This window comes from Rhipicephalus sanguineus, chromosome 7, assembly GCF_013339695.2.
Source record: "Rhipicephalus sanguineus isolate Rsan-2018 chromosome 7, BIME_Rsan_1.4, whole genome shotgun sequence".
NCBI lineage: Eukaryota > Metazoa > Arthropoda > Arachnida > Ixodida > Ixodidae > Rhipicephalus > Rhipicephalus sanguineus.
This window is the reverse complement of record NC_051182.1, coordinates 152,731,188-152,757,428: the sequence shown is the minus strand read 5'-3', so window position 1 is coordinate 152,757,428 and position 26,241 is coordinate 152,731,188. Positions and strand designations below refer to the sequence as shown.

Genomic DNA, 26,241 nt, shown 5'->3' with positions numbered 1-26,241 from the left:
GCTCCGTGTTTTTGGATAAATACGAAAACATCCCATAAACACTCGCCGGTAAAATTTTTGACAATCCGGATTTAACAAATAAACTCCGATTCTAAAAGTGCATTTTCAACGTTCAAAGGGCATTTTCCAAGCTGAGAATCATCAATCGAAAGCAGCGCACGTCCATCAGCGGAAGCAATCTCCTAAAATATGCTTGCGTCTACTTCAACGAGCTTTAAGGTTGTAATACGAACAAACGTAGGTATTTTGTATTCAAGTATTTGTGCTTGTATATGTGTTCGTGCGTTTAAACCTTCCAGACATCTAGAATACACATAATATGGTCGCATGTTTTCGTGTTCGGATATCATTTCATCTAAGATTTCGGAGTATTATAATATTAACCTTTTCATCAAGGTGAGGGACGCTGGCGAAAAACCTGAGTAGCAGCTTGACTGGCTCCTGCCCCCTCAAAAGCACACTTTGCAAAGTTCACAGAAGTGCACATCAGCCGCCTTATTAAACGGGTAAATGAACAGGAAGTCAGAAAAAAAAGTGACAGGATGGAGGAATATGATTATAAGAAGCGATGCAACGCATTTTTATCGAAAATAGAATATTAACAACACATTGCAACAACTTATTAAACACCGAATTTCAGAGAATCTGAGATTTACGCGAAATAAACTCCGGTAATTGCCGAAGTTCACCCCAGAAGATAAACTCCCCAAAACACCCTCCGAATTTCAAGAAAAATAAGCTCCGAAAACATGGAGCCCTACTTGTAAATCTTCCGTTGGTTGACATAAAAATAACAGGAAAGAATAAAGGTTACCGACGCCCTTCGGTAATCGGCGTACACCAGCCTCCCATAAACGCGCGTACGGAAATGGTACGTCGAGGTAAAACATCCTGCGAGTATTACTGTCGGTTACAAGCGACGAATAAATGTAAGCACCGCCCACAGCCGTCGCTACACCGCGCAGAGAAAACTTGCATAGGTGCCCCATCCCGTTGCACTTGCTCAAATCTGTGACCTCAAGCGCCTTTTGCGTATTTCAGATAGGTGACCATCTTATACAGACACACGTCCCGTCGGTGAATTTCGCTCGAAAAGTTCAACTTGCTGGGTGAACTTTTAACAGACTCCGGTATCACTGGTCGTGGAAGCGTAGTAGACGGCTTGCACCGACGTCACAGAAACCGCCATGCTGAGGTACCAACGTGATGGGACGCGAATTTTGTGTTGTCAGGTTAATGTTGTAAGTATATCGTATGCAGGTTCTTTCGCTATTCATGCGCAGAGGACAATAACATTCTTGCTGCGTCGTTGCCGGCTTGAAGAATATTCACGACAACATGATACTGCTGCCTTGACGTCATCACAGCCGCCATGTTGGAGGGCCAGTACGCGTCCATGACGTCACGCCCAATCTATCAATATTCTAAGTAGTGACGATAAACGTGTAATTATTAATATGCGTAGTATATGCATTAGCAGCGAAAGTACATACGTTTACGACGGAAACCACCTGGCACTACTTTCTTGCACTGGCGCATGGCAAGCACGCCACAGTCTGGGGGCGGGGCTTATATTTATTCTTATCTTGTGACCGATTACAATTAAATGAAGTTCAGAGGATTCTGGCTATACCGAAACCAGGATACGATTGCGAGACACATCGTATATGTACGACTGCACAGTAATTTTGAACACCTGTGGCTGTTTAACGTATACTTAAATCTGAGTACACGAGAGCTCTTGCAATTCAATTCTGCCAGAGTTCGGCAACCATGTCCAGGAATCGAACCCTCGTCCTCAAGCTGACAATCGCGACACCGTCAGCGTATTGCTAATACCATCTATGTTAGTTCAGGGGTCATGAACCACCCCTGGTGCTTGATGAAAAAAGCGCATACGCGGAAAGCAGGCGCTTCTGTGAACAGCTCAGACAAATGTTACAGTTGTGCGCGCGGCGAGGAGAGTCTACAAGCGGAAGGCGAAGTTGCCGTTTTCTCAGGCGCCCTCTCCTCAGAGGCCCGAGTGCGCCCTCTTCGTAGCTGCCGGCGCCTGTTCGTTAACGTTGTTGGAGCCACACTCACCGGCTATAGTCTCAGATAGTGCCTCCTTCTGTGCAGTGGCGGCGCGCGTTGCCCATCTGCGCTGTTCAAAAGAGGCAGCCTGCACGCTCCGGGAGGAGAAGTCCATCGGCTGCCGCGGGCGATAGACGCTGTCGCACGCCCTGGCCGATTGCTGCTGCCCCAGCTCATGGACTCTGCCTTCCCTTCCCGACATTCCGTATGACACGTAGTCGTAAATACATTGTTTGTTGTGGTTTGAAGTCTCCGTCGTCCTTGCTTCGACCACAGACAGGATGCAACAAGCTCAATAGCCACAACGTCGAACAGCGGATAGCATGCTATTCGTCAACAGCCGGCAAAAATCTAAAGCGGTGTTTGGATCAGATGCCTTTCCTCCCACGGTTTCACGCTACGGGCCGGCGCAGCGCTTCATAATAATAATAGTTAAACATCTGGGATTTTACGTCCCAAAACCACGATATGATAATGAGGGACGCCATGCTGGAGGGCTCCGGAAATTTTGACCATCCGGTGTTCTTTAACGTGCACTGACATCGCACAGTGCACGTTTCTATAGCATTTTTGCGTCCATCGAAATGCGACCACCGCGGCCAGGATTTAACCCGCGACCTTCGAGTCAACAGCCGAGCACCGTACCCGCTACACCAGCGCGGCAGACGCAGCGCTTCATAGTCTTCTAACATTTGTGCTAGCCTCGATACTCACTGGAGTCGAAACCACCGCAGATTCAGGCTTAGCGAGCCACAGGGCCGCGTCCGCCCTCGTCTGCTCACGTGTAGCGCATCGCTCCGCGCGCTCTCAGCTAGCAAAGGCGTCGAGCGCCGCGAGGCAAATTTCACAGTGTTCGATCTAACAACACAGCAAACACGTTATTATCATTTGGCCGCACCCGAACATACAGCACAACGTCCGCTTTCGGGGAACGGCGAAGCAAAGGGCTTCCGCGAGCGGACTGTACACCAAACGGCCATTGCTAGCGCGAGCACGTCGCCGCTGGCAATGGCTGCTTTGGCACACCGCTCGGGAAAAGGCCCTCCTTTTGCCGAGCGGTGTGGACCTCCAACAAGCGCGTGGACCTCCAACAAGCGCCGCTCAGTGCAGTACGGCCACGCTCGAGCACCAGGCACCGCTCTTCAGCTTAGCGTGCGAAACCGGAGCTAGCACAATGGTAAACACGGCCGCAGAGGGAACCGCAAGCCGGCTGTAGTCCGGCGATTCCCAAAGAGGTCCTCGGACAGGTAGGAAAACACGTGCTTACGAAGCGCCGCCTGAGGAGAGCGCCGCCTTCGTCCTGTTGCGCGCGCGCGCGTCTGGGTCACGCCGAATCTCGCGGCTCCGAGACCACGCGCAGCGCCATCACGAGAGCAGGCGCATGGAGAAAGGTGGCGCAACTTGCCGTCGTTGAAGAAGTTGAGAGGGAATGAATTACCAGAACGGCGAAATGCCTCCGCAGAGGCTTCGGCCGCGCCTCGGATCCCCACGCATTACACAGTGAGCCACACTCGCGGACAGGAATCACAACGGCAGAGAGCGATCGAGTTTCATCGCGCCAGTTTAAGGTCATCACGCGCACTGACGTAGCTTCTTTCTCACGGGTCATTCCTCCCTGAGTGGCTTCCTGCGCGCCCATATGGTTGACAGAAGAGAGAAAGCGTCTAAAGGGCCTCTGAAAATTCAAAAACCGAGCGCGCTATTCTCTCCTGGCGTTTCTCGTCTTTCTGGTACACTTCGCGACGTAAGAACAGTGATTCACGTGACGTCATTACGGTACATACTCCCCATTGGTCCATCTACTCGAAATATCAGTTGTGAACTGTCTCCGACACTGCTTTGTCATGCAGCCGCCCACCCGTCTTTCCTTGTCTTCATGACAATCGTGCGCGATCAACTCATTTCACTTCATTTTGTGTGTTTCCCACTGCGCAAGCAGACATAACAGCGTGTTGCCAACAAGCGCGATATCATGATAGGCTGAACGCTTAGTGTTGACATTGTACACGTGCTTCTAAGAAATAAGTGGCGAGGAAATATCGCCTGTAGAAATGGTAGCGAAGACGAGTAGGAAACCATGCACTCCCTCGTCTTTGAACGCTGGGTGGTGATGGGCCCTTTAAAGCGCGCGACAAGCCCGCGTTTAACTTCGCTTATTCTTGAAAGATTTTAGAAATTTTTACAACAATCGACTCACCAGGCAATAAACTTAAATAGTGATACCACTCGGTGCTAGTTGTAAAAGTGGTTCATAACTCTTTTAAATGCCTCTGCAACTTTTCTCAATTCGCAACGGAAAAACATTAGGACAAGTGAGTGCTGGCCGCAACGCCAAAATTCTCACACGTTGAGCTGTTCTTCCCGAGCACGCCGACAGCGAGAGTGCCAACCACATTCCATTTTCCAAAACAGGGGTGGCCGAGGAAAAGCACTCCAACAAACAGCCTGCATTTGAAATGATAGCTTGGTCGCTGCTTATCGGTAAATTCATACACCAACGTGGCAGCATACAAGTGTTCCTTCCTGTTTCTTTCTTTCTTTCTTTCTGTTTTTTTTAAATGCGAAGCATTTCTTAGCGAACCTCAGGAACTTTGGTCGTTCTATCTTCGTATCTATCTATCTAGCCGCCTACGCCTGGGTGCTCTCCGGGTGGTCTCCATAACTTGCAATATACCAAAATTGGCATAACAGGGAATCAGTGTATGACGAACACGATCCACTGGTCATGACATGAATAACGCAAAATACCTGTCCCGTACCTAATGAAACCCTTTCTCTCGGTTACGTGTGGCACATACCCGCATACCAGAGTTCATGTTTCGCGGGTATGTATTTCTCGAGCATCATTGCGTAACGTTTCGCTCAATGTTAAAAATTACGCCACAGTCGCCATCCCGCGCACGCTTCGCATAACATATCTACCGATTTTTTTTTCTTTTTAGTGGTCGCCGCGAGCAGCGGTATTGCTTTATGCCGGCCATTCCTGCTCTGGAAAATGGAATGTACTTGGCACTCTCACTATCGGTGTGCTCTGGACCAGCAGCGCCGCGTCTCGCAATTTTACAACTCCGGGCTGAAGTCACCTGTGCTAATACATTTACGTCCCGACTGTACATAGATTTCAGTGCGGTTTCATGTGCCACAAGAAGAACGACGTGCAGACAAATTTTCAAGCTGTCCAGAGGTACGTTAATTAGGCAACTCGGTCTATTTATTTCGAATGGATGGATGGATGGATGCGAAACTTTATTGTAAGTCCTGAGGTACACGACTCAACGCGCAGCGGGCCGCCCCCACGTTGAGAGAGTCAGGCCAAGCCCGACCGCCGCATCGTGGGCCCTCCGGACAGCCCATAGCTGAGCCCCGACATCGGGGCTCTTGATAGCGGATAGCCACTTGTCTTCATTGGAATTCGACGATAATTTTTAAATCCGTGACAATCTCACATCGTCAAAATTAAACCTTCTTTGGTGTCCATGAAAGTGGTGAACAGGTGAGGGCAATGAACAGGAGCAACAGTTGCAATAACACCAAAAAGTATGAAACTAGCGTGCGGCACTTAAGAAAAATTATGGCCGTCCTTGGAACTAAATTCATGCTGATGCAATCGAAGACCCCTGCGACATTTCTGACAACTCGCTGGCTAAACAGAAGATTAACTGCTCAAGATAATATAATATCTGGGGTTTAACGTCCCAAAACCACGATATGATTATGAGAGACGCCGTAGTGGAGGGCTCCGGAAATTTCGACCACCTGGGGTTCTTTAACGTGCACCTAAATCTAGGTACACGGGCCTCAAACATTTTCGCCTCCATCGAAAATGCAGCCGCCGCGGCCGGGATTCGATCCCGCGACCTTCGGGTCAGCAGTCGAGCGCCATAACCACTAGACCACCGTGGCGGGGCAACTGCTCAAGAGCGTCGTCAGTGGATCGATGAGTGGATGACAGCGTTAACAATGGTAAATTATGCATACATGTCAAATCAAATCAAAATAATTATTCCGGTGAACAGCGAGCACTGTATACCGAGAAAATTGGGCTAAAGGTGTGTTATTACACCTGACGAGGGCCCAACTTCCCTTCGGTAGTTCAGGCACAGGTTGCAGCATGAATTTCACAAAAGTGTTACACAGTGATGATTACATGCAAATAAGACAAAAGTTGTGGATAAGATGGAAGCTTCATGAAGTGATGAAAAATTCTTGAACACGGGTGTCCCTGGAGCAACGTTTCGTCAAGCGCTCTTGTCTTGTTCAAGGCGGCAACCTCAACTTTTTAAAGGTTGCAATAGTTGCCGCCTTGAACAGGGCAAGAGCGCTTTTCGAAACGTTGGCCCCAGCGACGCCTCATGTCCAAGAATTTCTCATCTCGTGTACATGTACATTGTCAGAGAACGTCGACTGTCCTCTCCGTCTTACTAAAAGCATGCTTAGAAATGTGACTCGATCTCGAAAATTTCTAACAAACGTTCGAATCTATCCCGAAATGTTCCGAGTAGTTCTCCTCGGGAGACCTCCATTCGTTACCTCCGCAAATTTGATTCTCAAGGCCGGGTTGTTGTAGAGATCCTTGAACGCTGCCGCGCTGCGTGATGACTGGTCACCCAAGAGAAAGTGCACGGCACACGTTAGGTATCCCATGTTACGGCTGATGAGATCTTCGACAAAGAACCACCGCTCGCCGTCTACACCGTCCGTAGATACTCGGACGCGCAACTTGGTGACGCACTTGTTCCCGCGGAACAGGTCGCCAACTATCCGGAGGAAGCCATCGTTTTCGTTCGGGTCGCAGGACGCGAAATATATCTCGGATAGGGTCTCGCTGGCGAACATTTCTTCAACCACGAACCACAAGTTGTCATCACCTAGACGAATCCCGCTCAGTCGCAGCGATCGAAGACTCGTGTTCCTGGAGATCACATCGAGAAATACGCTGTGAGGAGGGTCTGCCGATTTGAGTGTAAGGTCGAGATCAGGCCGGTTGGAACCGATGACCGCGAGTTCGCTTAGCGAGAAAGCACTTCTCAGGCACTTGCTCAGCTTGTTAAACGTGGGGATGTCAGAGAGGACTTCCTGTGTCAACAGGAGCTTCAGCGTAGACACCTTGTACCAGGTGCAGGCCATGTGTACCGTGTCCCCAAACGCCTTCGGACTCGCACAGTCGACAGAGCTGATCGCCATCTTACGCAATGCTTCCGGAAACTCCCTAAGCTCAGCTAGCGCGGAACGGTCGACGAGGAAGATATCTTCCAGGCGCACTCGACTGCTCATTCCGGTCTGCCGGATAGTTCGGCAAACTTGCATCAGATTGGCCCCCGCCACGTGCCTCAGCGAGATTATCTGGAGAGATTCCACGGTGACGGCTACGTTTAACAGTAGCCTGCAGGTTGTCCGGTTCGAGTCCCGCGAAGCTGAGGGCTAAAAACGATAGCTCCACACGCGCAGTGCGGTCGAACGCCTGAAGCCACGGACACGTTGTCTTCGTGAAGCGGGGGTCGTCTGATTGTTCGTCGCGATTACCTTTACAGGCTCGTCGGTGTTCTGGCAACGACTTCGGTACGCACCACCGACAGCCACTGATGTCCAGGCTTCGAAGGCGCCCTTTCTTCCGAGACACTAGATGGGCGAACAGAGCCACGCACTCAGGCGTTCAGCAGGAAGCCCGCGAGTCGGAACTGTTCGAGTTCGCCGCGAATGATGAGCGATCCGACGATTCGCCTGAGATCCACGCATGTGCTGTCGGAATCCGAACGAACGCCTTGCATGCTCAACGAGGTCAGCTGCACGCTAGTGGCCAGAAAGCGGCAGAACTTGGGTAGTCCGTTCGCCATGTACGAGTGGACGATGCTGACGTGTACGGACAGATTTTTGATGGTATCGTTCCGCATGAGTTCGCCTATTAGGCGCGTCCCGCCTTCCTCGTCCAAGACGATACCGGACATCGAGAGAGTGACCAGGCACATGGTGTCCACGAGGAGCTGACATATAGCGTCTAGCAGGGCCGGTGGCGCCGTACCACGGCCGAGGACGACCAGCTCTCGCAAGTTGGTCATCGTGGAGATGGCTTCGAAAAGGTCTTCTCGGACGCTCCTGTGCAGAGAAATGTGGCCAATTGAGGTTAAGCTGATCGGAAAATCGAAGAGGTCTGCATAAGAAAATCCTTTATGAAAGAAACGTAAGATTTTTCAAGCAACCAGCCTGCAACAGACACTTGAAAGACCCACGGCTTCCCGTGAATTACCTCGACCATGAATCACCAGCTGGCTCAGTCGCCTACTTTGATAAGTACCGGCCACTGCAGGAAATTAAAGGGAAATTTCAACACCTCTTACAGTTATCATGAAACAACCTCACTGTTTAACATTTGCTTCATGCTTGCCAGTATAAGACACTTGTCACTGTTAGTGTTGCATGGTCCCTCGAACACGATTAGGAAGTACGATTGTGAACAACGCGACAGAACCATCTCTGCTAGCTTGTACCCGAGGTAGTGCTCGCTAAAGCCCCTGTCATGACAGCAAGAAATCTGTTCCTAAATCGGTAACCTATTTGACACCGCTCGCGCTATCATTACTTAATGCAGCTGCTTTAAGTGACATCACCTCACAGCTTTACTGTTGTGCTAAATCACACCATCAAACTTCAGATCTGCACTTCGTTAACTTATCTCTGCATCAAATTTCCGGAAGCTGCAGCGTAGATGAACCGACGTGTACGCAAAGAAGAACGGGCACATGCAATGTATACACTCATCACGCTGTCTTTTCACGCATGCGTATCACACTGACTGCTGAACAATACCATTGGAAGGTATCCCACTGGAAACAACGGTCCCCTGACGAAACCATACTTCATTAGGACAACTCTTTTTAACGCTTGTTACACCAAAAACAAGTCCTCTCCAACAAATCTTCGCTTAAGCCTATGCTAAACCATCTTCGAACACAGCCAAACATTAGAATACGTCCTAACTGTCCACAGTTGCCTCGTTTTCACCGCTATTGTATCAACGAAAAGCTGGAGGACTATACAGTAAAGGCTCGTTAACTCGAACTCGAAGGGGTCTATAAAATTGGTGGGATTAAGCGGAGTTCGAATTATAACGCACAAGCTACAATGAACGCAGATGGCGCCACACGGCGCGGGCAGAAACCAGAAAAGCCACCTCTGGACACGTTATCACGCATTATGCGCTGCTACACGATTGCGACAGGTCTGATTTGGTTTTGGTCTGGTTTGATATTTCAACACATTGTGACCACTCCTGCCCGACTTCTGCGAGGAACGATGAAAACCAGGGGCTCCCCGTTCGAATTATCTATTGTGGATACGGGCGCCTTCGAATTATCGGGAGTTCTCGCCCATAAAAATAGAGAGGATTGTGCCGAGACCAGGGCGTCATTTGTAATGAACTGTAAGTTCCAATTCACCGCGTTCGAATAAACTAGCTTTTACTCTACTGCCTTTCATACATAAGGTGCAATTGCCTGGAAGCTACCGACACTCTCCTGAGTAGATGTGTTCGCATCGAGAAATAGTTCCAAGAAGTTTACCACTACTGTGGACCGAATTAAGTTGTTTCACTCACTCACTCACTCGTAATGTGACTTTCTTCTTCAGACTCAGTAACAAGTGAACATGCTTTCCGCTTTAGAAATAAACAAACGCTGATATTTATACGGTTGTGAGCAGGCTGTTCTCGAACGTTTCGAGTCTTTTCGTATCGTGTCCTGCGAGATTAGTTCCGGTACCGCGCCGAGGTAGTTAATTGCGGAGGCCATGCTTCAAACTACAAAATGCAAGCGCGAGACGCTCGCAATCTCACATTTTACTGACCGAACTTCTTGCACAGCTTCTACAGCGATTCAGCTGTCGAAGTCGAAGTGAAAGGCGGGCGAGTTCGAACCTATCCATTGTTGGGTAGCGCACAAGCGAACATGTGAACATACGTACACCAATGATGATGATTGTACAGGGGTGAAGAAGACGAAGTACGAATGCTGTGAATATCGTGCTCACAATATGAATTTTTCAAATAAAATCTTTCCGTTGTTAGACCAGCGCTGGTCCCGCCTTCTCTTTCGTGTCTTGTTCGTTTGTCGGCTACCCAACGATGCAGTATAAGTCATCGGCTCTTAGACCACAGCAGAACGTTACAATGAATCTGAATAATGCACAACTGCCTCGTTTTGATGGCTGTCGTAGTATCACCGCAAAGCTGAAAAACTACCCAAACGGCTGCTGGCCCACGAATCAAGTACTGACGAAGTACGCATTCGTACTCACCTGTAATCGCCGAATAGACTGCCCAGTGTCAACGCCCCTAGACTCGAGTTTTTCTCAAGCGCCGAGACGACGCACTCCCGGTACTCGCCGAGTCCACTGCTTTCGATGAGGACGTCGTCCGGGTATAGGCTCTCGACGCAGCTGTGCTGGACCAGCAGGACGTGAAAGAGTATGCGCGCGTCGCTACTTCGCGTTCGCTGCACGCAGCCGCCCCTGCCCCTGTAGATGACCCGTACCAGGGACAGCTTTCCGAGACAGCGGAGTTATCGCAACTGCAAGCCGACGTGCCATAGGATGTAATTCCAATGAGATAGATAATCGAAGACGTGACAGATGGACGTCGGAACGCTGCGGTCGGTCTCGTCACCGCTACCTTTCGCACTGCAAGGAACTTTCAGGCTCAGTCCCGGAATGCGTCGGTTGAGTTCTTCGCAACCCAGCACTTCAGTTCCGATGCATATCTTCTCATTCATGACGGGTTCGTCGGGTCGTAGGTGTTTGTTCAACAAGGTCCCATCCGCAACTCATAGAAAAGACGTCCGAGCAAAGAACCGGGCCGCACCTTTTCCCATTGTTTCCTCGCTTTGGTCATTTCAGCTTTGGGAAGCGGATACCAGTTTACTTCCTTCCGGGACTTGACGTCACAAGAGATATAGAGCTCTGGCCGACAGTTTGACTGCCACGTAATAGTTGCAGCTCTGGGAAAACGAGTGGGATTCGTCCTCAGTTTCTTATCATTGTAGACACAAACGCGGCAGATTGTTACCGGCGGATTATCGCGGCCATGAATTCAACTGACTCATCGCCAGACAAGTTTTCTCGCGCATGCGTCTACACGTTTGACTCGCCATATGCCTTCTTTGCTTTTGAAGAGTGTCTTACCCGTAAGTTGTGCGCAATTTAAAAGTATTACGTATCCCACAAGCTATCTTAGCTTCGCAAGAACACTTGTATCTGAATACACGGTCGCACAAATAAGCGTTATAGTGCGTATTATCTCTAAGCACACAGCGAAGCAGACTGTGTTAGCGCACGAGTGTGCTCTCTGAGCAGGCGCATAATCTTCGAAGTCTCCTTAGTTCTCCCCTGTATTAGTTGCTACCATTTCAAAGGATCAATGCTCGCGCGATATTACTAAAGAATTGCAAGGGTGTACAATGCTCACAGATTGGAAAGCGACATCATTTCTTTTTAGAACGACAGCTATGAGCAATTCCTCTTCGTAACCGCGTCACGTCGCTGCAAATCTAGCGTCTAAATGCGATGTCGGCTCTGATGACAGCTTTTGACTTAAAATTACGCCGCTATGACACGAACTGCACACGCTGTACACAAAAGTGCGTCCATTATTAGCCTTAAATTTCCGTGTTTCAATCCAAAAGTACCGTACTATGTTCACACTAGAGCACTGCACGGGCCCGGCCCGCTGGCCGGGCCGTCCGAAGCGTTTTCCGCCGGGCCCGGGCCGGGCTCGGGCTTGAGGCTGCGGGCCGGGCCGGACTCGGGCCGGCCCGCAGTGTGTTAGTCTAGATTTTGTCCCGTAATAATTTGTTTGGTAGAACTTGCAGTAAGTTTTGAGAATAAATGAATTATTTTTCTGATAGGAGTTGCCTTAACGAAACAACAAGCAACACTGCACACTAGCTATTATACCTTGTCCTTTTGATTCGTGTATAAAAGCATGGCAGCAAAACATGGACAAGCAAGTGAGCCCCGTCTTTCCGTATCATAAAGCTGGGTCTTTCTAGATATTGCAAGAATAAAAGTGTGCTGCACACTCCCTGCATATCTCACAAGCGAATACTTGGCAGGTTCTTAATTTTGTATTTTTATGCTTTTTTAGAAAACTCTGCTGTATGGATGCAGAAAGCTAAATGGACTTCTTTACTTGAAATCTTTTTCAGGAAGTCTGAACGCTTTTGGCAAAGCAGCAACAGTTCTGGCCCACCTGTTTGTCTACAAGACGGTCTCTTCTGCGAGCACTCCTGTGCCTTACAGTATACTATACTGATGATCTTGTCCACATTAATCTAGCGTCATTCAGTAACGTTTCGCTCAATGTGAAAAATTACGCCACAGTCACCATCCCGCGCATGCTTCGCATAACTTCGATTCCCACGGTACGTGGTATCTGCCGAATTTTTTAAATTCGAAGCATTTCTTAGCGAGCCTTTGGCACTTTGAGCGTTTCTATCTACGTATCTATCTATCTATCTAGCCGCCCACGTCTGGGAGCTCTCATGATCGCCTCCTTAACTTGTTGTAGACCAAAATTGCCATGGGAGGGTAAAAGGATTTGACGAATATGACTGTCGGGTCATGATATAATTAACGTGAAAATCCTGTCGCGTACGTCGTCAAACCATTTCCTCCAGACACCTGTGGCACATACCCGTATACGGTAAGCGGGTATGCGCCACAGGAGATTGACAGTTTATATCTTTCCCAGGCACGGCGAGAACAAACACTGGTTATTTAAATGCGAGAGTGTTAAGAAAAACCGACATTGCCAGCGTTGACCCGACGAATGGAAATGATACATATTAGGATCCGAGCAGAAATCGAACCCAAGCATTCTGCGAGGCAGTCAGGTATTCTACCACAGAGCCACGCAAGGGCTATAGACTGGTTTGGAAAAACAGCCTATCCAGGCGTACTGTCCGTGCAACGTCAAGTGTGGTTGTGGTGGTGGCTATCTAACTTTACAAGAAAGCAAGAACACTACATATGTACTCCTACGATAAAGGCGTCATATCACGTTAACGTCTGAGGTTCCAGTGTTGGCTCCGTTTTTATAGCAGTGTAATAAACATTGTACTTGCACTCCTGTGATTCAGCAAGCTATATTAAAGCATTGCTCGACCCCGGAGGAATACATTACGAAAATTACGTATGATATTCACATTATTTCACCATAAAGTCCTTTTAGTATCGATAACGCTGACGTAAGTATTCTAACGTGAGGGCTGGCCTTGTGTCGCACCATAAGTTACCCTTTAAAGGCCAGTGTTGTCGACGTGCCTCGTAAGCCCACGATGTGCACACAGCTACTACACTTACAAAAACATGTCGATCCACCTTGTAACGCTTGGCTCAAAGTCACAACATATAGCATAGAAGTACTCGCTGACTGCTTCGCATGAAACCGATTCCCACAACGCGTGGGATCTGCCCAATTTTTTTGTGTGTATTACGTGTAAGGAGTGTTATCGTATATTTTGCGCGTCTTTTTGTCAACTGGGTTTTTTCATATTTATAGAGAATGCTTTGTGCTCCGCATTGTTCCTGTGTCGTGCTTCAACGTCTATAGAGACCCTGACAGAAGAGATTGTACGCACTCCACATGAGGTGTGTGGAATCTATGCAGATCAAAATAAAAAAAAGAAATCAAGCAATTTGCGAAATGAAGGTTTTAGTTAAGTCTTACAGGGGACTCATATGCCCTTGACAATGCTTCTAGAGCTAGTATTCTGAATATAACTTTTAGGGAAGGAATGCTAGCCTCCAAATACAAAACAATATTACCTACAAATATAGGCAGATCTGGGCATATTCTCAGTGCCTGTTTCTCCATAAGAACAACGGAATTGAGCTCACGTGTAGGTGCGCCAGAGCATAAGACACACCCATATTCCAGACATGCTCAATGCGCTCGTCCTGCGTTTTATTTCTATTTTCGTGAGCGCTGCCGTCGAAAGTATGTGACGAATACATCGATGTAAAGCGAACGCCGATACACATGAGAAGCTTTTGAAGTTTGTACATGGTAAGCTGAAGACATTTCATGCATCAACAATGCCTCGACCGCCCTTTTGCAGAAGGAGTTTAGAAATGTTCGCCGCTGATATACCAGCCTTCTCTTTTTTTTTACTTCATGTTTTACATTTTAGGACCGTGACACAGCCGCCGGAGGAAGTCGGTTGGTTGGTCAAATACTCAGCGAAACCCACCCTTTGGGATCGGCCATGAATCGGACAGTGCCTTGATTAGGAAATAGTTGGCTTGAAGAAAGCATTGCCTTAGAAATAAATGCTTTAGCCTTGGTTCCATCATGATATCAATAATTTTTTTGAAATTTTTCAATATATATATATATATATATATATATATATATATATATATATATATATATATATATATATATATATATATATATATATATATATAAACAACTGTGATCAAAAAAGGAAACATTCGACAAAGGAAATAAATTTAGTCACACAAAATTCTATTCGTTTTGAATTCCGTATAAAAGTGCAGACAGCGTCGCATTCGATACTGCTCTCTCATCTTCCTCTTCTCAATATGCATGTGTGTTCGCGGACAATAAACCACACTTTTAAGCATTCGGAGCTTCTGTCCTCTTTTGCCCGGTGTCTTCCACAGGATTCACTAGACAGATGTGGTCTCAAACCGAATTGAATTTCTCGTCTGTGCGTGTTCTTGACAGTGAGAAAAAAATGAATGCACGACTCTAAAAAGTTGGGCAATGTGCAAGACAGAATTTCCGTTTGCAAAATGAACTGACATCAGTTAACGTCAAACAAACGAAGATATGCGTATTTACAAAAAAAAAACGCGTTTTGTCCCGGTCGTCATGCTCCGCATGCTCGTAAATGTCTTTATTCTTCTATATGACAAACCATATCAACATCAGTGCCTTCATTATCATTATCACGTGCTCACGAGTCTGAACTCGCGCATTTCAGCGTCGACGTGCATCGCGTGGCTTCATACCTAAATTTTTATTTACACAGAGCTGGTCTGGCAGCTTCCCCTAATTGTTCTTTTTGCGGAGTACATGAGTCAACAGAACATTATCTGATTCACTGTAACAGATACTCTTCCTTGCGCAAATTAACTTTAGGTACCGTCTTCCGACTCCTTAGATTGGAGTTAAGTGCACCAAATGTACTTTCATTCGGGGCTTTGTCCCTTGGTTACAGTGACGGGAAGATTGCGGATGCCCTGCAGGAGTTTATTAAAGGTTCACAGAGATTTAGGCTATAGAATCAATCTTTCCTCTTGTTTTTCTACTTTTCAAAATTTCTTTATTCTTTTTTATACAAATTCTCCGCTTCATTGTTTATATGATTTTATATTGCTATTCTTAATTTTTTTATCATTTTACTTCTTTCCTCTTAAATAGAAAAAAATCTTCGCTTTACTTTAACAATTAGATTTTAAAAACTATCCGGTTCTTGGCCAATCCCCCAGCGTGGGTGTGTGCCAAAGTTAGAGGATCTACTCTACTCTACTCTTCTTCGAACCATTGCCGTTCCTGCGATATCTTGTTTGCGATTTGAGCAGGTAAGTCCGTTTTCTGCATCGTAATCCCAAGATGATTGGTACATATGCTTGGATCGGACGTGCGAGTGAATTACTCACGATAGAGAGTGACATCTCAAGCCATCTAAATCCAAAAGACCCTTGAAAAGGCTCTTTCTAAAATCATGCAGGGCGTGAGGCCACAGCCAGAGTGAACATTTCACAGGATAATTTAAACGAAGCACTCTGTTTCTTGGGAGCTGCAGGCTATTTTAGACCAGCTTCCTGGCGAGGCAGGTTTTTCTCCTCAACCTTTTCGTTTACTGGTCTTCCTAAGCCTTGCCTTCTGCGGTCGTCCACCAGCGCCTCTTTCATTGCGTGGGAGTTGTGCGATTGATTTCTATGCAGTCAGCGCAAGGCAGGCCGGCTGATTCATCTCCTTGTAGTATAAATGCCGGTCGTTTGCCACCGTGTCATCGCGAGGCTCCGACGTGGGCTTGCGCGCGCGTTACGTCCGAGCATATCTGTGCCTTCAGTACTGCAACTCAGATTTCTTGCACTCGCGCCCCAAGATATATTTGCAAAACGCATCGTCCTTTTGAAAACTCGATTGCTGTGACCAACCAAACATTCGGGAAAGCAAAAGAAGCGCTTAGCTCTACAGATGTCACGGGTACACGGCCAGATCCCCAACTCCGCGGGTCTGGACGAAAACACAATCGATCATGAGTAAGTTTTGCTTTACAAAAGACTTAGTTTTGGCGTAAATATACAGACGCACAACTTAAATCCCTTTCAGCGTCACTGCCTTTGCTATTTTACGTTGTCTGTTCAGTCACATGATCGCATTTGAGACGTACTTTAAAAAATTGATTCGTTTGTGATGTCTCGGCTGTACACGTTATGCAAGCTATCAATAGTTTCGGAAGTCAGTGGCACCTGACTTACTTATATTACGTAGGAATGTTGTCTTTTATGATTGCATGACACGTTTTAAAAGCCAAAAGTGGATACCACACTACTCTAGCACCGCAGTTTATATGTGGCAGTTCTTGCCCAAATGTATTCAACAATTTATGCCGCTTAATGATTTCACCATTATGATTACCTTTCAACTTAATGATTTCACCGAACTGGAGCACGAGATCATGGGAATTTCCCCAAGATTAAAAAGAACGCATCCTCAGAAATTAATGCACATAATTGTGCGTGGCTAGCCTGCGCGAGACTATGCGGACGTTTTGGCTTCTAATCTAACGAAAGGCATGTTCTTTTTTTTTTTTGCCACTTGCGCTTCCTCTTCATTGCATGATTACTGCGCATCAAATAAAACGTACGCCTATTTTAGCGTGCATATTTCTTGGCTTTGTATGCTTGTGAAACACAAACTGGTCCCTTTGTCGATTACCCAACTTATACAATTTACCCATTCGCATGATCGACTTCACAGCCGCAATTCTTGCGCTGTCGCAAAGAAGCGTTGTGTCAGTGTCATTGGTTGTTATATGTGACTCGCTAAAAATAATCTAAGCTCCAGCCTATACCTCCTACGACAACATAAAAACCGACGTACGTGTGAATGCCTCGCGAGATCACGTGTTTTCATAAACCCGCCATTATACTTCCTATACACGCGCCTAAACTTGATTGTTCAAAGTGACATCACGTGAGCTGCGTGTTCAGGCAACAGTGTTTCAGCGAAAGCCTTGCGTTACGTGATTTTTTTAGCAAGCTCACACGACCTCCCGGCTCAGGCAATGGCGTTCTAGCGTTTTAGCGAACGGCTGGCGTCACGTATTCTGCCACCGGAAAAGCCCGTATCCAGTTTTTTTTTCCAATTTGTCTTTCTAATTTTAAGACCTTAATTGTTCAGAAACACGCGATTACAACTTCGGGCATTCACGTCATTTTCGCACAACTTCTTCCTCCAGTGAAATCAACATGTACAACTATCCCATGGCTCAAGGCCAGGCGATGGGCACGCCAGTGTACGGACAGGAGAATGTCAATGAGGTCAACATGTACAACTATCCCATGGCCCAAGGCCAGGCGATGGGCACGCCAGTGTACGGACAGGAGAACGTGAATGACATCAACATGTACAACTATCCCGTGGCTCAAGGCCAGGCGATGGGCACGCCAGCGTATGGACAGGAGAACGTGAATGACATCAACATGTACAACTATCCCGTGGCTCCAGCCCAGGCGATGGCCACGCCAGCGTATGCCCAAGAGAACGCCAACCAGATGCCGGTATCATTAAACTACCCACCCAGTTTTCCTTCAGGTAACAAATTGCCACTGTTGTGTATTTTTACGAATTGCGTGTAAAACACAAGGGCAAGTACAGTGGTGTTGTGCAGCCTAGCTGTTCGATTGTGATTGCCTTACCGAATCTGCAGATACCTTAATTTAGGCACGATAGTCAAGACGATATTTCGACAGCGTTGTTATGAACTGTCCTTGCGTAATATTTTCTTTGAGAAGAGAAATTCAATACAAAAGTTATGTTTCGTTTTCTGAGTGTTCTTTGCAAACATTAGCGATGCTCACTCCACCTTGATGGCTTTCGGATATCTAATGCCAAAACCCATGCGAACATGTTGACATATGTACAAATGTAATCGCTTTGGTTATTGCGTAAGTGGTCGATTTTAGTTACGGAATCAAAGAGGCTCCTTCAATGGATTGCGCAGACAATGCATCAAGGCAGATAAACACCGTAAAGCTGCTGAGTCTCTGCCTAGATTGTACAGATATTGTTCGCTCGTTGTGTTGGCCTGAGCGACATGCCCTTTCAATCGGCAGGCAGTAATGACATAATTCTGTCATCGCAGATCAGTTCTGCGCAATGCCACAAGTTGGCGGAAGGGATAAGGAAATGCACATTGACAACCGCCAGTTCGTAGCATGAAGCCACAAGAAAATCCATGCGGATTTCTCAGAACGAAAGCTTGTCAGTTTCCGAAACATTCGTCCTGGCCAGGGCACATCCGCTTATTCACCATTTTCGGGACGAGGACAAATTTTTCGGCAACTGGGAAACTTTCTTTGTGCCAAATCCGTATGGATTTTCTTGTGACTTTGTGTCAGAAAGAGGTGGCTCTGGATTTCTCTTCCTTATTTCTGTCACTGGCTTCACCTCAGAAATCTCATTGCTTAGGGTTTCCCAGTTTGTGTACCACATTATCAGCACGGATAACGCGAGTGCGCGTGACCGTTGATCGCACTTAAACACTTTTCAGTTTCAACAATAGGAACGTGATTGAAAGTCAGAAGGTTTCCAAAAGGAAGAAAAAAAGAATACCGAAAAAGTAAAGCCGCCCTCAGTGCAAGCTGTCGAAACTGCGTAGCGCCCTCGTGCCAACTCCCGCTGCCGCTCGCGACGAGCAGCTTCTTCCCCGGGCATACAATAAGTCTTCCGATCTTCAAAACGGGCGCGGCGCACACAACAGCCCCCCTCCCCCCTTATAGGCATAGCCTGTCGCCTCGCCTTACCCGTGCCTATCCTACTCGCGCCCAGAGCTGCCTCGTATTGGCTAGCGAACATCTGCGGCCAACGCCACCTAGAAACACCGCTTCGACCGTGGCCGAGGCAGTTATGCCATTTGTGGGTGCATCTGGAAACCGGAGTTCTACATGTGGACGCTCATCTGTCGTAGTTGTCCGCCGCCGCCGGTGTCCGTAACCGCTATCTCGCTAAATAAGAAAAAAGATATGACAACGAAATTTCTAAGATCGGATGGAATTGAACCCGAGCCTTCAGAGTGACAGTAGAGTATTCTGCCACAGATCCGCGCTGATGCTTGAAACTCCTTCGCAAGAACACCCTATACAGGCGGCAAGTCGGTCAAGATATCGTGTTGACATATGTAATTTAGTTTCGTAGAAGAGTAAGATAACATCCAGGCGTCACACTGGAGCTTGCGCAAAGATTGGGCCACTGGTTGCTTCGGACCCATTACAAAGGAATCAGCCGTAAATCTTCGTCGTCATCAGCCACGCCACAAACTAGGTGCACCAGGCCCGTAGCCAGGGGGGGGGGGGGCGGGGGGCCCGCCCCCCCCCCCCGAAATTTTGGTGAAGTATGTGTTTTTACCAAAAATAAATAATACAAATAGGTGTTTTTCTCAAAAAGTCAAGGTTTTCAGCAAGTGGGCCCACCCCCCCCCCCCCCCGAAAACAATTCCTGGCTACGGGCCTGAGGTGCACATAATGTCTTCCAGTTGTGTTGCGGTTACCATGCTTCTCCGCGCAATGGCCAAAAATGGCCTAGAGGGTGTTTTCCTACTTCATGAAAAATGACGATTATTTATGGCGTATAGTGGGTACCTTGTATGTGTACTTGTATTTGTTGCCCCGAAAAAGTATACAACGGGCTCTAGAAGCCGCTCTTCCAGCTTTCGCTTTGACTGTGCTGCGTTTTCCACGCAAGCCTGGCGATTCTTCGCATCTCTTTGTTCTTTTTTTTTTTTTTTCATTGTGCGATAGCGGTTACGGACACCGGAGGTGATGGCGGACAAATTCGGCAGCAAAATCGGTTGCTGTTCTCATCGAATAACAGCTTTGGCAGTAAAGCAGGCCGAATATGTTAGAGTGGCGCTAAAAGAAGTGTGCCTTGAAATGGTAGCCTATGCAGAATCGGAGCGTGCACTCGCCAACGCCGTCGATGCAAAACATGCAGACGTTTATCGATTTTAAGTTATTCATTAGCATAAAAGTGGTGTGCATTGAGTAGTTTTTCTTCGAGGCTTATATATAAAGGATACAGCAGAAAGCATCGAGCTTGTTCAAGACACACTGGTTGTATGAAGGAAATGAGGGGTCCAATATGGCAAAATAAATTTACAAAGCTCAGAGTACACCCGAATATAAGATCCATTTCTTGTCCTTTAGGTGGCTCAGGATTACGAAGTAATTACGGCGCATTTGTTTTTGTTTCAGCGGGAAGCAAAGCGTATGTTATGTAAGTACACATTCGGAGAGCTGTAGTATGAATATAAGAACGTCGTAGTTTGGCAGTGCGTGAATTAACACAGTCTACTCCGAGATCAAAATGAGCAGTGGTAATGCTACTTCTCTGTTGTTGTACAAGGGTATAGAATAATGTTTTGTTTTTTTTTGTACTTTGAAAATGATGATGATGATGATTAGTGGTGTTTTGTGGCGCAAGGGCCATGGGTGGCCAAAGAGCGCCATGTCTTTTGTGTGGTGTTGGCGATGACCAAAGATTTCGACGACAGGGTGTATTATGGCTGTACAGAGGCGTAAAATCACGCGCTATAAATAAGCGTAAAAGGGGCGTATAGAGTATAAAATTATGGCACTGACAAGTGATGTGATCTATGGGTGTGGGTTGAATGACGAGTGAGTATGGTATTTACAAGTGAGTAGCGGGAAAACAGCACGAACGCCTCCTCAAGGCCTTTGAGCCCAAAGGCCGGGAGGCAGGTGCTTCCTTTGATAGAAACCGCAGCAGCAGCCTCAATCACGAGGCCGCGCTACGGAGCGCCTGGAAAAATTACGTTGAAATTATGTACACTTTTTAAAAATTCAAAGAGGGACTGATATTTAAAAAGGGGTTCTCTGCCAATGAACATAGCAGGATGAAGTGGGTACTGCAGGTATGCAGATGAAAAATGCTTTCTCCTGAGAGCGTCTAGTTCCGTGCATTGTAGTAGGGTGTGAAGTACGGTTAAAGGATCGCCACAGTAGTCGCACAAAGGTGGATCGCCTCCGGACAAAAGGTATGAATGTGTACTGTATGTGTGGCCAATCCTAAGTCTGCAGAGTGTAACTTCTGTGTGGCGTGACTTTGATACTGGTGTCCAATTACCTAGTTGCGGCTTGATAACATGCAGTTTATTTTGTGTGTGCCTATCCCATGTGCTCTGCCAAAAGGCCCTGAGCTTTCTTTTGAGGAATGGTTTTAAGTCTAGCGGAGGGATAGCTACGGCTGTATTGGGACTGTTTTCGTGGGCGGATGCTGCTAGCTGATCCGCCAACACGTTGCCTTGTATCTCGCGGTGCCCAGGAACCCAGCACACTACGACATGTTGTTTGAGGGAGTAGACCGTGCATAAAATAGAGTATAGCGAGACAAGGACAGGATTTGTGTGCTTTGTCATAGCTTTTAAAGCTTTCACTACACTTAAAGAATCCGTGTATATCACTGCCTTTTGTAGTTTCATTTGTTTTATGTGTTTAACTGCCGCAAGTATCGCGTAAGCTTCTGCCGTGAAGATACTTGAATCAGGGTGCAGAATACCGGAATCGGAAAAGGATAGACCAACGGCTACGTACGACGCAGAAGTGTTAGACTTTGAGGCATCTGTAAAGAATTCAGGGTGTGGGTACTTGTATTGTAATTCGAGGAAGTGTGTACGGATATGCGCAAGTGGCGCGTGCTTGGTAACTTCGACGAAAGAAACATCGCAATCTATAAGCTGCCACTGCCACGGCGGAAGATGGGCAGCGGGAGCCATTAGACAGTGTTCGAGAAGTGGCACACCCATTTCTTCAGCTAGGCCCCTCACACGAAGTGAGTACGGCTGTCTCATAGAAGGACGGTTGTGAAAAAGTTCAGAAGCAGACAACTCATTGATTGTAGTGTGTGAGGGGTGTTCATTGTTTGCGTTCACTTTGAGGAAATATACAAATGATAGCTAAGATCTCTGGACGTGTAGCGACCACTCATTCGATTCGACGTAAAGGCTTTCCACGTGGCTGGTGCGAAAGGCGCCCTTAGATAGTCGAATGCCTAGATGGTGGACAGGGTCAAGCATCTTTAGGGCGCTTGGTGTCGCAGACTGATAGATTATTGCCCCGTAGTCCAGGCGAGTGCGTATGAGGCTTTTATGCAAATTCATCAGACACTTCTTGTCACTACCCCACGCAGTGCGTGACAACACTTTTAGAACATTCATTGCTTTTATGCATTTGTTTTTTAACTGTTTAATGTGTGATACGAACGTCAGCTTATTATCCAGGATAAGGCCTAAGAATTTGTGCTCCGTCTTCACGGAGAGATGTTGGCCATGCAGCTCAATGTCTGGGTCAGGATGAAGGCCTCTTTCGAGAGAACAGGACACAGGTGCTTTTTTGGGGATTAAGACTGAAACCATTCTCGTTTGCCCATTTAGAGATCTTGTTCAGACCTAGCTGGACCTGCCGCTCACACATGGAAAGGTTGCAAGATTTAAAACCGACCTGTACATCGTCGACATATGTGCATGAAAACATATTTCGTGGTATGCAAAGACGCAAGGAATTCATTTTGATAATAAAGAGTGTACAGCTGAGTACGCCACCCTGTGGCACTCCAGTTTCTTGAAGGAATGGTCGTGACAGAACATTTCCTACTCGGACACGGAACGTACGATCCGACAGGTAGCTCTCTATCATATATAGCATTCTACCACGTACAGCAAGGTGGGACAGGTCTCTTAATATTCCAAAGCGCCATGTTGTGTCGTAAGCCTTTTCCATATCGAGGAACACAGAAAGAAAGAACTGCTTGTGGACGAATGCGTCACGGATTTGTGCCTCGATACGTAAAAGGTGGTCAGTGGTGGATCTACCCTCGCGAAATCCGCACTGGTACAGGTCAAGTAGATTGTTCGTTTCCAGGAAATGTATAAGTCGGCGGTTTATCATCTTTTCGAAAAGTTTACACAGGCAGCTTGTTAGTGCGATGGGCCTGTGGCTCGTAACGGAGGATGGATCCTTGCCCTGTTTTAGAATAGGAATGACAATGGCCTCTTTCCAAGACGAGGGGATTTCGCCGGAAGACCAGACAGCATTGTACAAGAAGAGTAAGGTTTTTTGCTTTTCGGCAGGTAGGTATTTCAACATGTCATATTCCACACGGTCAGAACCCGGGGCGGAATTACTGCAGCTGTTAAGCGATACCTGGAGCTCAGCTAAGCTGAAGGGTTGGTTGTATGCCTCATGCTTTGTACATTTCCGCTCTAGTTTTTGTTTTTCTATTCTTGTTTTGTACCGTTGGAAGACTTCAGAGTAATGCGCGGAACTAGACACTTGTTCGAAGTGTGCGCCGAGGTAGTTTGCCTGGTCTTCCAAGGTGTCGCCTTTTGTGTTTACTAGAGGAAGTGAATGTACTTGCCGCCCTGCTACCCTACTAACCATATTCCATACTTTAGCCTCCTGTGTATACGAATTGATCCCCGTTAAAAACTTCTCCCAACTTTCTCTTCTTGCCTGTCGGCGCGTTCTCCTGCCTTGAGATTTTATGTTTTTAAAACTGTCAAGGTTCTCGGCTGTCGGAGAGTCCCGAAGCAACCTCCATGCTTTGTTTTGTTTTTTGCGCGCCTTCCGGCATTCATTGTTCCACCATGGGACCCGTCGTTTGCCAGACAGTCCACTTGTTTGTGGGATACATTTGGTGGCAGCATTAATCAGAAAAGCTGTAAAGTAGTCTACAGCTGCACCTATGCTTAAATCACACATGTCTGTCCAACTTAAGAGAGCCGTCTTACGAAACTGTTCCCAATAGGCTTTGTCAATGTGCCATTTGGGAACCTGTGGGGGACATTCATTTACTATTTGTGTGCTCAGAACTATAGGAAAGTGATCACTTCCGTAAGGGTTACTAATGACCTTCCATTGAAGTAAGGGTAGAAGTGATGGAGATATAATGCTGAGGTCTATAGACGAGTAGGTACCGTTAGCGAGGTTATAGTATGTTGCCTCTTTCTGATTGCAACAGACAAGCACCCGAAGAAAAAAGGAATTGTTCAATTACACGACCTCGCGCATCGCATCGAGAGTCACCCCATAGGCTGCTATGTGCGTTGAGGTCCCCAAGAATGAGATAAGGTTCTGGAAGTTCATCTATTAAGGACTGGAATTCCTGTTTTTGAAGGTTGTAGTGTGGAGGTACGTAGAGAGAGCAGGTGGTGACGAGTTTGTTCAAGATAACCGCTCGAACAGCCACTGCCTCCAGGGACGTTCGGAGCAGGTAAATGTGTGCACGCTACTACTTGATTAACTATAACAGCTACACCACCGGATGACGCCACGGCGTCATCCCGGTCCTTTCGGAAAATAACGTGACTGCGTAGAAAGTTGGTGTGTTTTGATTTTAAGTGTGTTTCTTGTACACACAGCACTTTTGGTGAGTGTTCGTGTAAGAGTTCTTGGATATCTGTCGAGGTTTCTCAGCAGTCCTCTGACGTTCCACTGTAGAATTTGTATGTCCATTTTAATGTATGTAGTATGGTGCTGTGTGTACAAAAAGTGCTTCCTTAAGTTACAGGGCCCTTTCTAGGCCCCGTAATGCGTGCTTTTTCTTTTTTGGCGCGCTCCAAGGAGTTGCGCCGTTCCTTCGGCGTCTGAGACGCCGGAGTCGTGCTGTTTGTGTCCATCACCTCTTCGGAGGTGGTGGATGGTGCCTGCACAGCAGGCACGTTCGCTGCGGCTTCGGGCCTGACTGCGCTTGCAGCGGCCTTGGGTCCGGCAGGCTCGGGAGTCTTCTACCCCTCTTTGGGAGGTGGCGGAGCAGCACAGGCTACTCCAGCCGGGGGCGCTGATGGCGCGACCGCAGTCACACTCCGTGTGACTCTTGCGGGCGCTGGAAGATGTGGCGCGGCGCCCCGGCGCGACACATCGGCGTAGGAGGGACTAGACTGGTTGTGGAGGGAGAAACGTTTGCGAGCCTCTTGGAACGATAGGTTGAATTTGACCTTCAGTTCTATTATTTCTTTCTCTTTCTTCCACAAGGGGCATGATCGTGAGTAGGCTGGGTGGTCCCTTTCACAGTTCGCACAACGAGCTGCAGAGGTGCAGCTCTCAGACAAGTGCTCCTTGGATGCACATTTTGCACATGTGGCGCGCCCTCTGCAGCTTTGCGACCCATGTCCAAAGCGCTGACACTTGAAACAACGACGGGGATTCGGAATATATGGTCGGACACGAAGCTTACAATAGCCGGTTTCAATGGAGTCTGGCAGGTTGCTATTTCCAAATGTAATAATAATGTGCTTTGTTGGGATCTGTTTATCATCTCGCCTTATTGTTATTCTTTGGACTTTGACTACGTTTTGGTCCTGCCAACCTTCCAGCAGTTCACTTTCGGATAGTTCGAGGAGGTCATCATCAGAGATCACACCGCGCACCGTATTCATCGACCTGTGCGGGCCCACTGACACTGGTATGTCCCCAAGTGCTGTGAGTTTCGATAGATTGTCATACTGTGTCTTGTCGCGAAGTTCGAGGAGGAGATCGCCGCTTCCCATTTTTGTTACCTTGTAACCTGGGCCGATTGCTTCCGTGAGAGTTTTGGACACAAGAAAAGGTGAAATTGCTCGGACTGCCTTATTTTCATTCTGACTGTGGACTACATGGTACTTCGGAAAGATCTGTTTAGGTTGTTGAAAAGAAAAGTTCTCATCGGTGCGCCACCTTTTCAGGCGGCGATCAGGGAGTGCGGGAAAACGGTTATCCATATGAGAAAGTTCGGCGGCGATGGTGACCACCCACCACCGAGCCCAACGAGGGGACGCTTCAAGGTAGAACACTTGAAGACGCCAGCCATACATCGCCGCTATAACCAAATATAACTACCCAAGATTGAGTAACTACACAAGGTTA

At 47.4% G+C, this 26,241-nt stretch overlaps 1 protein-coding gene across 5 annotated transcripts in view; it reads right to left on the bottom strand.

The window, feature by feature from the left end:
- Positions 1 to 26,241, bottom strand: part of LOC119400278 (uncharacterized) — a 132,934-nt gene that overhangs the window by 9,577 nt on the left and 97,116 nt on the right. Inside the window, exon 1 of one of the 5 annotated variants that reach the window (XM_049418023.1) lies at positions 10,736 to 10,937. The exons of 3 other annotated variants lie outside the window; for them this stretch is intronic. In XM_049418023.1, the coding sequence (XP_049273980.1) occupies positions 10,736 to 10,835 (100 nt within the window). In that variant the 5' untranslated portion in view covers positions 10,836 to 10,937. Of the gene's footprint in view, positions 1 to 6,402; positions 6,591 to 10,735; positions 10,938 to 26,241 lie in introns of those variants that run through there. One more of the 5 variants, XM_049418021.1, reaches the window with a different exon arrangement.